The 12584-nt window shown below is 62.6% G+C and overlaps 1 protein-coding gene across 2 annotated transcripts in view; it reads right to left on the bottom strand.

Annotated features, from left to right (window-relative positions):
- SHANK2 (SH3 and multiple ankyrin repeat domains 2) overlaps positions 1-12584 on the bottom strand; it is a 471077-nt gene that overhangs the window by 248054 nt on the left and 210439 nt on the right. For both annotated transcript variants that reach the window (XM_080817139.1, XM_080817138.1), the window contains exons 13-14: positions 11332-11501; positions 5466-5579 (exon numbers count right to left, since the gene is read on the bottom strand). In XM_080817139.1, the coding sequence (XP_080673265.1) occupies positions 5466-5579; positions 11332-11501 (284 nt within the window). The remainder of the gene's footprint in view (positions 1-5465; positions 5580-11331; positions 11502-12584) is intronic.

The raw sequence follows: 12584 nt of genomic DNA, 5'->3' as shown, positions 1-12584 counted from the left end.
GGGATGCTCCAGGGGACAGGGGTCAGGACGTGTGCTCTGGAAAGGCTGGAGTAGTGCCGCCTGGCCCTGCAGTGTCTGGCTGTGACGGGCATCAGCACAGCCTCAAGAGATGCTGGGTGAGGGGAACGCAGCCACCCAGAGAGCGCACAGGGATCCCAGCAGCAGACCAGCTCGGGCCACAAGGACGCACTGGGAGTTAAGAGTGTGCTGTCTTGCACATGAGGTCTGGGCCACCCAGCTCTGTGGCCTTCAGGTGACCAGAGTCTGGCTGTCTCTGGATGCTGGGGACAGTGGTTGTTCACGCACCTTGTCATCTTATGCTAAGCAGACGGGGATCTTCAGGCCGTCCGGGCCTCTGTTTCGGCAGCTAAGAAACCATGTGTTTGGTAGTGACTTGGTTTGGTCATTTTCTCAAAGGGGGGACCCCCGAGGCACAGCTTCTGCTTACACATGAGTGGTCACCGAAAACTGCACGCACCTGCGTTCGCTCTCTGTGAACTGACTCATTGAAGGGCTCCGGGTGACGAGTCTGGATGTATTTTATCTGTTTCTTACCCGAGATCTGCCTTTGGGGACATGCCCTGTCATGGCTGGTGTGAGGAATCCTACAGAGAAAGGACCAAGCCACTGTCTAACCTGGCAGCCTGGATGGGGACACGGGAAGCCGAGGCGGCCACCGTCCCTCTCTCCATCCGTGGTGTGGGTCGGTCTTGATGACGGCCCATTTTAGGTGTCAACCTGACCAGACCAGGCACCCAGCTACCGTCGGGCACCCGTCCAGGCGTTGCCATGAAGGTGTTCAGCAGACACGGCCTGCGGCCCCGACAAACCAGCTGACTGAGCAGAGCTTCTCCTGGACGGTGTGGGTGGGCCTCCCCCAATCAGTTAACGCTTCTCGAAGAAGTTCTGCCTCACGACTGCAGCCTGAGCCTGTCCTGCGTGTCTCAGACTTGCCAGCCCCCCACAATCGCCTGAGCCATTTCCTTCACAAGGATCTCCCCAAACGCACATGGATCTGTGCCCAAGTCCACGTCCCTCTGCCCCTATTCTGCCGAGGGGTCAGTCGCCAGTGGTGGCTCCTAGCCAGGAACCACGAGGCCGAGGCCTGTGGTGTCCATGTCCCACGACAGGTCCTTGACACTGGGGACAGAGAGGCAGCGGGGTGTGTCCCTTCTGAGCCAGAGGCCCCGGAAGCCCTTGAGAACGGGGAGGACACAACAGGATGGAAGCCGCCGAAGTTACGGGCTCATGTGTTATAGCGGCTGACCTCACCCCACCCGATACATCCGCTGGAGAGCCCCAGCCAGAAGAAGCCTGCGTGCCAGGAGCGCAGGGGAGGGACACGCACATGATCCCAGGACCACCCTGCCTGCTCTCTGCCAGGGTGACGCAGTGCACGGCGCTAGGATTCCAAAGAACGGGTCACAGCCCAGCCTGGTGCGCTCCTGGGTGCCGAGACGCGGGTGTCTGTGTAGATCGGGGAGGATGGTCCCCGCCCTCCCTACGCCCCAGGAGGACGGGTGGCCAGGAAGGAAAGCCTGTTGGAAACTGTGAGGTCCCCAGAAACACACGGTCCTAAGAGATGAGACCAAGGGCAGCTCCCGGCCTTTCCGCGCCACTGAGCCCAACGTGTATCCGTGAACCGGCCGGCGACCGGGCCCCACACGTCATTCTGCAGGGGCTGCCCGTGGTCCCCGACGTTCGTCATCGAGTGACAGGAAATCGGTTGTGCTCAGACACAGGGTGCCCTGAGTTGCCCCCTGTGTGCTGGGGGTTCCTCGAATAGGCTACCTCTTTCAATGCACGAGACTGGCATGTGCCGGCTAAACACTCACTTTACAACCAGAGACGTGGGGCTCCCCAAAGAGGGAACGTGAGCAGCCCACACCGGGCCGACCTTGTGCAGACCGAGCGCGCTGGACGGAAACACATGGCATATCCGTACCATCTCCAGATTCTATGCATATTCCAGGTTTGCTTAAAAACGGAGGGGGGCTCTACCAAAAAAATGCTGGTCGTGAAAAAAAATAAGGGAGTGGGACTTGGTTTAAAATTTTAGAAAACTCCCTACTCCTTTAAGACGCCGTTGGAAAAAAAAGGTCAAGTCTCAGGCTCCGGGACGCACCTGTCACACGTATCCAGCGCGACAGCAGAGCACACGAGAAAACCCCAAATCCAGGAGTGGCAAGAGAAGCGGCCCAACTAAAGGTGGACGGAGACGTGCCCAGATTCTTTGAGAGACGCTGACCTCGGGGAGCAGCGCACGGAAGCCGTGTGCCACAACCCCCCTCCGGGTGGAGGACATCCTCAGTACGATGCCGACCACACCCACTGGGTGGCCGCCCCTTAAGGACGGGGGTGTCCTTAAGCAGACGTGGGCCAGGACGTGAGGCCACGGGAGCCCCAGGAGACCCAGCAGCTGGGACAGCTGTCTGGATGTTTCCTCTAAAGTGAGACGCACTCCTGTCCTGCGACCTCGCAACGTGCTCCTGGCCACTTCTCTGCGACAGATGAGACCATGTCCACGGACAGGCTTGTACAGAAACCTTCCTATGATCCCAAATCAAGGAGCGACCCCAACGCCGTCGGCGGGAGGAGTCGACAGTCTGTTGGGCATACACATGTGACAGAACACTCCTCGGGGACAAATACGGACAGATCGCTGGCACCTACGGCAGCGTGGCTGGTGATGGGCGCTTGCGGCCCAGGAGTGCGGGCTGCAGGGGTGCATGTCTGGGTGAGTCAGCCAGTCGCACCGGCCTCCCCAGCCAGAGCCCCGGGAAGGCGGCGTGGCCAGGAAGCACCCTGACAGAACTTGCGGGGTCAGGACACCCGCCCGAGTGTGCTTGGAGACACGGGGGTGTACGTCTGCCAAAATGCCCTGACCTGTGCTCTCGTGCAGGTATGTCACACGGCGACAAAAGCGATCTGTAAGCCCAGCCCCTCTAAGAAACTCCAGGGAAGCGAGCCTGGTGGGAGCCGCTCCAGAACCTTCCCTATCCTGAAATCCAGGTCCGAATCCGCTCCCCGCCACGCCACTGCCCTCCATCCCAGGATCGCGGGATGCCGCCTCCTCTCTCCTCTGACCCGTGCCTACCTCCTAGCAGGGCTCATAATTTACCCTCCCTGGCGGACAGAGGATCCCCCCCCCACCCAAGGATACGTCTTAATGCCCGGCACCTGGGAACAGTGACCTCACATGGAGAAAGGGAATGAGGCTGCAAATCAGCTTGCCTTCCGCTGGCCTATCCAGGTGGGCCCAGGCTGACCACACGTGTCCTAACCCGCAGGGAAGAAGCGAGAGGGGGTCAGAGATGTGCAATGTAAGGGACCTGGCCCCATTCTCAAGTTAGCGGGAGGGACCACGAGCCAAGCACGTCGCAGCGTCCAGAGCCCGGAGACAACAAGGACACGCGTTCTCCCCCAGAGCTTCCAGAAAGGACCACAGCCCGGCTGACACGGGGACCTATGAGACCCACACCAGACTTCTGACCTTAGAACCACAAGATAACGCGTTTGGGATGCCGAAGCCACTCTGTAGCCACTTGGGACAGCACGAGGAGCTCCAGCTCCTACGATCCTTATGGGCAGCACAAAGCTATGCTGCCCGGGCCCAGAGGCACTCGGGAAATGTGCGTGGGGTGGCGGCAGCGGGTGCCACATTCCAGAAGGGTCTGGCATGGTCGTTTGGGGTCACGGACCAGCCTACATGTTCTCAAGTCCCCCAGACACACAGCCAGCCCTCAGAATTGGCTGGAGTCCCACGATGTTGAACAGCAGCCTGGGTGGCGAGTGCCAGGTTATCAAAAGGACGACATTCTGCAGAGGGTTGCAAGGAGCATCCTTCTAGGAACGTCACACCCGACAGCTTTCCCAGGATGGACACACACACGCCACTGCCCCCCGGGAGCCCCTCCGGAGGGGACCGTCAGCCTGGACGAGCAGCACCGTGTCCACCCGCCCGGCGGACGTCGTGCCCGCGTCGGGGGTAGATGGGCGGAGAAGGCTCATGGCAGGAGAGGGTAGGAGGGGGCGCCGTGGGCCCTGGCCTTCTGCTGCCTCTCTACAGGAAGCTGTGATTTCCGGGAGGATGCCAGGAGCAGAAGGGCCCGGGTGACCCGCACATGTGGCCATCCTGGGCTGCCCCGGCCAGCAGTACCTGGCGCCCACGTACCTGAGTCTTTCCAAGGAAGGAATGTGTGCTGGGAGACCAGCGGTACTGAAGCTGTGGGGCAGGAGAAGACGGAAAGGGGTGCTCAGCGGCCTGGACGGGGCGTCGCGCTCACAGCTCTGGTCTTACCCTTCGCAGACCAGTGGGGCCGGGCATGCCGCCTGCCCAAGAGGACACGGGTGGGCCAGGGGCAGCAGGCCCTGGAGGGCCAGGAGATCTGGCTCGTCCTGGGGCTCAGGATGTGCACCACCACGCCCGGGAAAGCACGCTCCCATCCACCTGCTGCCCGCGGACCCGCCCAGCCGCCTTCCCCAGAGGAGCACATCCCAGCCTTTCCTTTCAACCTACGTTTAGGACGCCTCTTACCTCGACACCCCCCACCACGCAGGGAGCGTCACGGGTTCCCTTTCCTGAACAGTGGGGAGCCTGGCACACGTGGACACCCCCTCTGAGATCAAGTTCTCGGAGAGGGACCCAACTGAGCACCCCCGAGGGAGAGTCTGCCAAGCCAGCCACGTGCGGGGCGCCCACCGTGCTTTCCCGGGCATGTGTCCTCAGAACACCTGGTCTCCCAGCGGTGCGGGCCCACGAGGCAGGGACCACGAGCCGGCACAAGCAGCCACAGCAAAGCCACCAGTCACAGAGTGAGGATGGCCACCACCGACACGTGCTCTGGGGGTCTGGGACACAGAGTGCCCACACGGAGCCACTCTCCCTGCAAGACAGTCGGCGCTTAACGTCCCCGATTGCCCCGTTTCCTCCCCAGCCTGCTGTATATGAATGATCTTAACATTTTAGTCAACCCAATCTTTTGGCAATCAATTTCAAAGCGGTTTTCCGCAAAGGCTACATTTGGAGTTCCGGGAGACGCGGAATCGGTTTTCCTTCGCGAATGCCAACCGCTCTGGGGCGGCGTTCAGGGACGCGTCAGGGCGTGTGGTTTTAACGGAGGGCACGGCCGGGGGCCTTCCGGTGCCCACGAGCTGCCCACATGCGACCTCGGTATGAGAGACCGAGAACCGGCCTTCCAGGTTCCATCGACCCGCGAGAGCCCTTCCCCGATGGCTACGGCGAACGATCCAAGTTTTCTGGAACGGGTACTGAGCAGCCCCGTAACTAAAAGCTTCTGCACCGTCTTGCAACCTATTTCTGGTTTGGACAAAGCCCAGAGGAATCGAATCAACCCGTTTTGACGACAGAGAGAAGTCCTTGCTTTGAACCGCGGCCTCTCTCTGGCGGCAGGCCACGCGGGCCAGAGGGCCGTGGAGACGCGCCGCGCGCCGAGCCACCTTACCTGCCTGGCTGTCCCTGGGCCTGCACATCACCTCCTCCACGCACTCGGCCGGGAACCACCCGATGTGGCCACGGGCGCTGCCTTCCCAGAAGCCTCCTTCGCCGATGCTCAGAACTGGAAACAAGAAGGGGAAACTGTTAGCGGGCGGGCTCGAGGGGTCTGGGGGTGAGCGTGAAGAGGGGACGGAGAGAGGACAGGGCCAGTGCCGTCCCTCCAGCCTGCACAGCTGGTGGCTCTTGTCCACCTGCTGGCCGTCCACACCTCCCTCAGCTGTGGACAAGGGGACCCATACAGTGTCCCTCAGAGAGGACGGGGCCGAGGGCGTGGACGCTGGGGTCCCCAGGTGTCTCTTCCCCTAAGCTTGTGAGTGTTGGTCTCCCGGCATCATCATCTGACCCCACGAGTCCTGCAACTACTCGTCCCCCCCTCGGTGTCCCGGCTAAGACGGCGGAGGGGACTGCAAGTTGCCAGCGTCAATCCTGTCCTGTGTCAAAGCGGCGGGACAGGTCACGACCTCCAAGGATGGGAGGAACGATGAGGTCTCGCGTGTGCCCCTGCCCAGCTGGGGAAGGGGTCCAAGGTCTGCCTGATCTTTGAAACCAGTTTGGGAAAAGACAGTTCCCAGCAGGAGACGGAAGAGCAGAGAGAGGCTGCGTGCTGACCCCGTGTTCTGTCTGGCCTCGAGGCAGGAGCGCGGGAGAGAGGGGGGCATTCGGAGCCCTGCACCTGTGACGAGCTGACCCGCCACTGAGGGCCTCTGACGGTGCAGACGGGGAGCATCGGAGACCCCTCCCCTCGGAGACGGGGGTAGAGGGCCCGTCCACGGGGCCGCTCTGCACGGTGGAAACAGGAAGGCATCTCTCGCACTTCCTCCAAAAACCGATGCTGCCCCTTATGCCCCAAGCAGCCCAGGTCGGGGATGCACACAGGCTCCCCAGAGAATCCGGACCGGAGAGGGTCACCGCGGACGGAGCGCTGTCTGGCACCAATGGGAGGCCAGGCACCCGCCCATGTGCTGGACGCGCCAAAGCCACACGTCTGTGTCCGTGACACGCAGGGAAGCTTCTCGGACCCCCTGCCTCGGCTCCCTCGCGGGTCAGAGCGGGTCCTGTTCGCGGTGCTACCATGCGTGAGGCAGAGCCCTGTAACCCCGTGCAGCGCTCCGTCCCCGCTCACGGCTCCTCCCCGGACTGCCCGTCCGCCGGGGAGGCAGGTAAGACAGCGCGCGCCCGTGTCTGACGGGCACCGACGCACGCTTCTGAGTGTGTCCTCGGTATGCCGATGCCGGCGGGAGAGGGGGAGGCTGAGGGGCCCTGCCCGCCGGGCCGGTGTCAGCGCCGTTAGGAGAGGGGGACACAGCGGGCTGTGGGCTGCATGCGAGGAGAGGCCGGGGGAGGGCCCGGGGCATCCCGTGTGCCCGGGGGGCGAGCGCTCATTGGCGGCTCTCCTGGAGGAGGAGGGGGGAGCAGGTCACACATGAGAGGCCGCGGGCACGACTCGATCCTGCTGCAACATGGGACTATGTTTTAGGCCGTCGGCAGGATGGGCCTCCGCCCTTAGGGAGCTGCGACCCCCGGCCACACAGCGGGCTCGCACACCGGGGTTACTGTCTACCCACCGTGTCCAGGTGGGAGCGTGTTCCCTGTAAGCGCAGGGCAGGTGGGCTGGGCTCACCCATAAACTGGCTGAAGGCACTGAAACGCAGACATTTCGTTCCCCGAGTACAAACAGTCCACGGGCTCTGAGGCCACAGCTGAAGCCACGGGGTCGGAGGAGATGCCCGTCTCGCTGTCCACTAACTGGCCACTACGCAGGGCCCCTCCGCTCCAGAGACACAGGGCCCTGCCTCGGATATTGGCGATCTAGCCCCAGGCTTGGGAGGGGCCATCCCAGCACCAGCCCCGTCCCCTCTGCCAAGCCCCGCCCTGCCCCTGCCTGGGTCACTGAGGAGGGACCTCCCTGTGGGCCTGGACAGCCTTGGTTCCCCATTCTGTGCCAAGCCCCCCAAGGGCCATTTGAATTTGAAGCCATCCTGGGCTTTCCTCCACATGAGTGTCACAAGGGGGATCAGAACAGGCACACCCCTGTGCCCGGGAACCCGCCTGTGGGGAGAGGGGTGTCGAGATATGCTCTCCCGGGTCACGGGCTCAGTGGATCCCTGGGACTGTGAAGTCCTCCCCTCCACAGCTGAGCCACAACCACAGGAATACAGGGAGAGTCAGGGCCCGGCCAGGGGCTCGGGGTCCTCAGTAGGACTGCACTGCCCTGGAAGGGGGCAGCTGGTTTCTCCGGAAATCCTCCCAGATCTCCTGCCCCTGCCAGCCAGGCCTCCCGCCTCCGCTGGGCACCCTTTGAGGTCCGGGGAAACGACACCCTCGGCTCACCTCCAGCTACCTGTCTCCGAGAGCTGCCAGCCAGGACGCCAGGGGCCGCACAGCGGGGCCGGGAGGGAGGGAGATGCACCAGGCTACGTCTCAGTATCGACACGGAGACGACCCTTCCCACCTCCTGGATGCTTCCTTGTGCAAGTCACACCTGCAGGGCACCTAATGCTCCTTGGTCAGCAGCTCCCACAGGACAAGTCAGCTGAGGGGGGGCACTGAGCACAGCCTTGAAGGACCCCACTCTTGGGAGTCTGAGTGCCAGCAATGAGGAGCTGCGGGACTGGGCCCTCACTCATCTGTCCCTTTCCCATGGCCCCTGTGCTGTGGACACTGTTGGTGCCCTACTTGAGATGCCTTCCCCGGGAGAGGCACTGTCTCTCAGCTCCTGTGAAAAAGGCTGCCAAAGGCTCATCACGGACCCCCCTCTACTGAGTCTCCTTCGGATATGGGAGACTTCCAGCCCAGGAGATGGTGCCCCACTTCCCAGGGACCGGAGGCAGGACGTGGGGCACCCTCGCGTCACCCCTGGGGCCAAGCTCCTGCTCCCTAACGTGGCTCCAGCACCAACTTGGGGCACACCCAATACCCCGGAGAGGGAGCTGGGGGAACGCACGACCTCCTCCTCCCAGAACAGAGTGCGCGGCTGACCGTCACCAGCTGTCCAGGCAGGAACACACTGTGGGGACAGTAAGTCTGCCTCTTGTCCCTCTGAGACATGTTGAGACCACAAACACGGGCACCGCCGGCTAAGGCTGGCAGAGGGCGGCCTGCAGAGCGAGTGGCCGCGACAGACAAGGTGGGGGTGGGGGGACTTTGTGGGCTCGGGGTCCAGACGAGCTCGATCTGGAGCCTCAGCCCCCAAGTCACCTGCTGTGGGAGCCTGGGAGGTCACCCCCAGATTTACCTTGTCTGCAGAAGATGGGGTTTGGGCTGAACCATGCCCCAAATTCCTAGGGTGGCGCCCGGCCCTGAGGCCCTCAGAATAGGGCTCTATTTGCAGCTGGGGTCATTAAAGAGGTGAGGTCACATGAGGTCACCGGGGGGGCCCTGTCCCATAGGACCAGGGTCCTTACAGGAAGAGGGGATCGGGACACAGACCCACACGGAGGGATGACCCCGTGAAGACCCAGGGAGAGCACGTCCGTGAAGCCTGTACCTCGGGCCTCGGCCTCCAGGACCGGCGGACAGAGAATCCCATGGTTCAAGTCGCCCAGACTGAGGGGACTCCGTGACGACCCCCGAGCAAACCAGCAACTTTGGCCCGCAGGAGCCACGAGGTTCACGGAAAACTCTACGTGAGTATCAGCTGCATGCGTGGTAGACAGCAGGCGCTCACAGACGGGAGCCTCCACCTTCGTCCGCTCCTGTTACCATCTCCGACGAGTGGAGCCCCCGGGTGCGCACGGCCGCCGGTGTCCCTGGGCAGGCTCCACAGGCATCTACCAGCCCAGCCCGGAGCCCCGCGAGGGACCACGGAGCCGCCAGCCACCAGGCCCGCACACGCCGCGTCCTTGTGGATGGGACAACCGAAACTGCCCACACGCAAGGGAGAAAGTCTACCCTGCGATGCGTTCTGGGACTAAAATGTAAAATGGCAGGTGGTGTGACTCTCTGCGTGTACACCTTGAACGTTGATAACGCGACGGGTGATAAGAATATCGCAGAGACGTCCACAGGATGGTGCGGGCACTCGTACTTACAGGTGTGGTGCGGAAGGTGCCGGAAGGTGAGCAGAGGCAGCCCAGCCTGGTGGGACAGCTGGGGGCCAGCGGGAGGGGAGCCGGATCAGTAAGTCCCTCTCCGTGGCCGGGAGTCTGCACCCCGTCCACAAGGCAGGGCTGCAGGGGTAGCGAGGGGCCCGCGGGGAAAACCCTCAGTGTGAGCTGCCTGAAAACCAGAAATACGAAGCCAGGAAAGCACGTACCCCAGAGACTGGGGGGTGTCCCCACATGGGAAGGAGCCCGAGAGGGGCCGCAGACAGCCTTGCCCATCCCCGACTGACCATGCGCAGAGCAGACACGGAGCAGCTCGGCTGAGCTCCCGATCTGGGCTGGCCCGGAGCGGTCACCCAGGGAACCCGCCGAAACAGAAGAAATGCCCATGACTTGACCTGCCTAACGTCCACGACACCATAGAAGATCACCAGACACACGGAAACCTGGCCTGAGGGAGCCCGTTCTCAGGAGCGGGGAGGACACCAAGCAAACCCAGCCCAAGGTGACCCTGACCTTGGACTGTAGACGGGGACCTCGGCCGAGCCAGGGACCTAACACAGCACGTGCTTTCAGCGAGCGAGAAACCCCGACAGAGTAACTGGAAATCTACGTAAAACGAAATGAGTGGGAAAAAGATGCGTGGAAACTCTGGGGTTTGAACGTGTGACTTCTGGAATTAACACGTGCACGAGGTGGACTTAACGGGGAAGAGAACGTTTCAGAGAAAAGGGTCTGGAACTAGACCAGCGGAGGTCACCGGAGGCGAACGAGAATGCCGGGAGAACACGATCGGAGCCCCTGGGCCTCGACCCCGCTCCCAGCCGGCCAGCCTTGTGCGCAGCCGCACGGACAGCCAGGAGGAGCCGCGACAGAACAGGGCTCCCCGTCCTCGGAAACTTGCAAACCCCAGCCGAGCGCAGCCGCATTCGTGCAGGGCACAGAGGAGGATGCTGGGTTATGGGCCAGCTCGGGCCCGGGGTGACAAGGAGGGGCAGCCAGGATTTGGCCCTGGCCTGCCGACCTCTAAGGGGTGCACTGTGATCACCTGCCGTGCGTCTTCGGAAAGCCTGTTCTCCGACGGCAGGGCCCACGCACGGCTGGGCACGCGTGGTGTACCCCTCCTTGCTCTCCCCGGAGAGTTCAGCTGCACCCACGTGGTCTGCGGCCCGCACCTGCTGCCCTGGCCAACCTCCAGCCCACGCCCTAATTACACCCATCTTGCTGAACGGCCTCACCTACCTGATCGCCCTGCTTAGAAGCCATCGCTGGCTCCCCAGTGCCCTGGGAACAAAGCCCAACTCCTTGGCCTGGCACCCATGGAGACCTCAACCACTTTCCAGGATTCTGTTTTGGGAATCTTACCCCCGGCCTGGTGGATTCCCCTCCCAGGAACAGCAGAGGCCTCCAGGCTGTGGCGGACCATCCCCCCAGACAACCCTCCCCGACTCCTGAGAAGACATGTCCAAATCCAACCCGTAATAGGCCCTGGCCCCGTGCCATGTCTTCCCAGGGCCCTCAGGGGTTTCCTAGGTGGAAAGGAGCCCTCCCCGCCCCTGTACTCCCTGCAATGGAATCTCATTCCCGACACGTATGTGACACCAGAATGGCCGGTGAGCCCTGTCTGCTCCCCGTTCTGCCCTCCCAGGCTCCGGACGTCCCGTAGGGGCCCCGGGAAGTAAGGCCTCTGACGCCGACGCCCCAACAGGGGGTCAGCCGAGGCGGCGGGGACCTGGCCTCACCCTGCCCGGAAGCGGAGTGGACACTGACCTTTGACCCTGTCGCCGCGGTGGAGGGGGATCTCGCCGTCGACCTGAGGGTGGTATGGCTTGACGACGACGAAGAGCCTCCCCGGGACCGCACTGTACAGCTTCCGCTTGGGCTCCGGGTACTCGAAGGCAGACAGCGCATCCTTGCTGGCACCGGGCAGGAAAGCCGGCCTGAGAAGGGGGGCGGAGAGAGAGCGAGAGGGTCACGGCCTGAGACAGGGTACATCACGCTGCGGGCCCACAGCCCAGCGGTTCATGGCCAGAGCCGTGCTGCGAGCTATCCTGTGGGAGCGAAGACGTGAAAATGCCCGGGGGTCCGCGACTAAGAGACTCAGGCGGGTCCAGCAGCTGCACGTTGGGTCACACCCGTGCCCACCAGCCTGCCCACAGCGGCCCTGCTCGCAACAGCCCCGAGACGGACACGAGCCGAGCACCTGCCCAAGAACGAACGGATAAACACAGTGCGGTCCACCCACATCATGGACTACAATCCAGCCTGGAAAAGGAAGGACATTCTGACACCTGCTAAAGCTGGACGGACCCTGAGGACATGACACTCAGTGAAAGAAGCTGGAAAGGAAACGCAGGCGTTCCTGGTATGATTCGATTGACAGGAGGTGCCTGGAGTTGTCACGTTCCTGACAGTGGGCGCCGGAGCTGGGGGAGGGACGGGGGTCAGTGTCTCAGGGGGACAGAGAGTGGACGGTGGGTGCTGGAGCCGGGGAGGGATGGGGGTCGGTGTCTCAGGGGGAAAAGAGTGGACGGTGGGTGCTGGAGCCAGGGAGGGATGGGGGTCGGTGTCTCAGGGGGACAGAGAGTGGACAGTGGGTGCTGGGAATGGGGAAGGGACAGGGGTCAGTGTTTCACGGGACAGAGAGTGAACGGTAGGCGCCTGGGGATGGATGGGAGTTGACGTCTCACAGGGACAGAATTTCCATTCGGGAAGACGTTCTGGAGACAGTGGGGATGGCCACATAACAGTGTGAACGAGCCTAATGCCACAGAACACTAACGCCCCGAAGACAGTTAAGGTAGTAAACTGTATGTCTTGTGTCCTTTAACACAGTTCTTAGAAAAATAAAAACCAGGGGGCACCTGGGTGGCTCATTTGGTGAAGCGTGCGAGTCTTGATTTTGACTCAGGTCATGATCTTGGTGTCAGGAGACGAAGCCCGGCGTTGGGCTCTGCGCTCAGCGGGGAGTCTGACTCTCTCCCGCGGCCCCTCCCCCTGCCTGCACCCACGCGCACACACAC

The sequence above is a fragment of the Martes martes genome, assembly GCF_963455335.1.
Source record: "Martes martes genome assembly, chromosome: 10".
Classification (NCBI taxonomy): domain Eukaryota; kingdom Metazoa; phylum Chordata; class Mammalia; order Carnivora; family Mustelidae; genus Martes; species Martes martes.
Note: the sequence above shows the minus strand (reverse complement) of the source record. Positions and strands in the feature narration are given on the sequence as shown.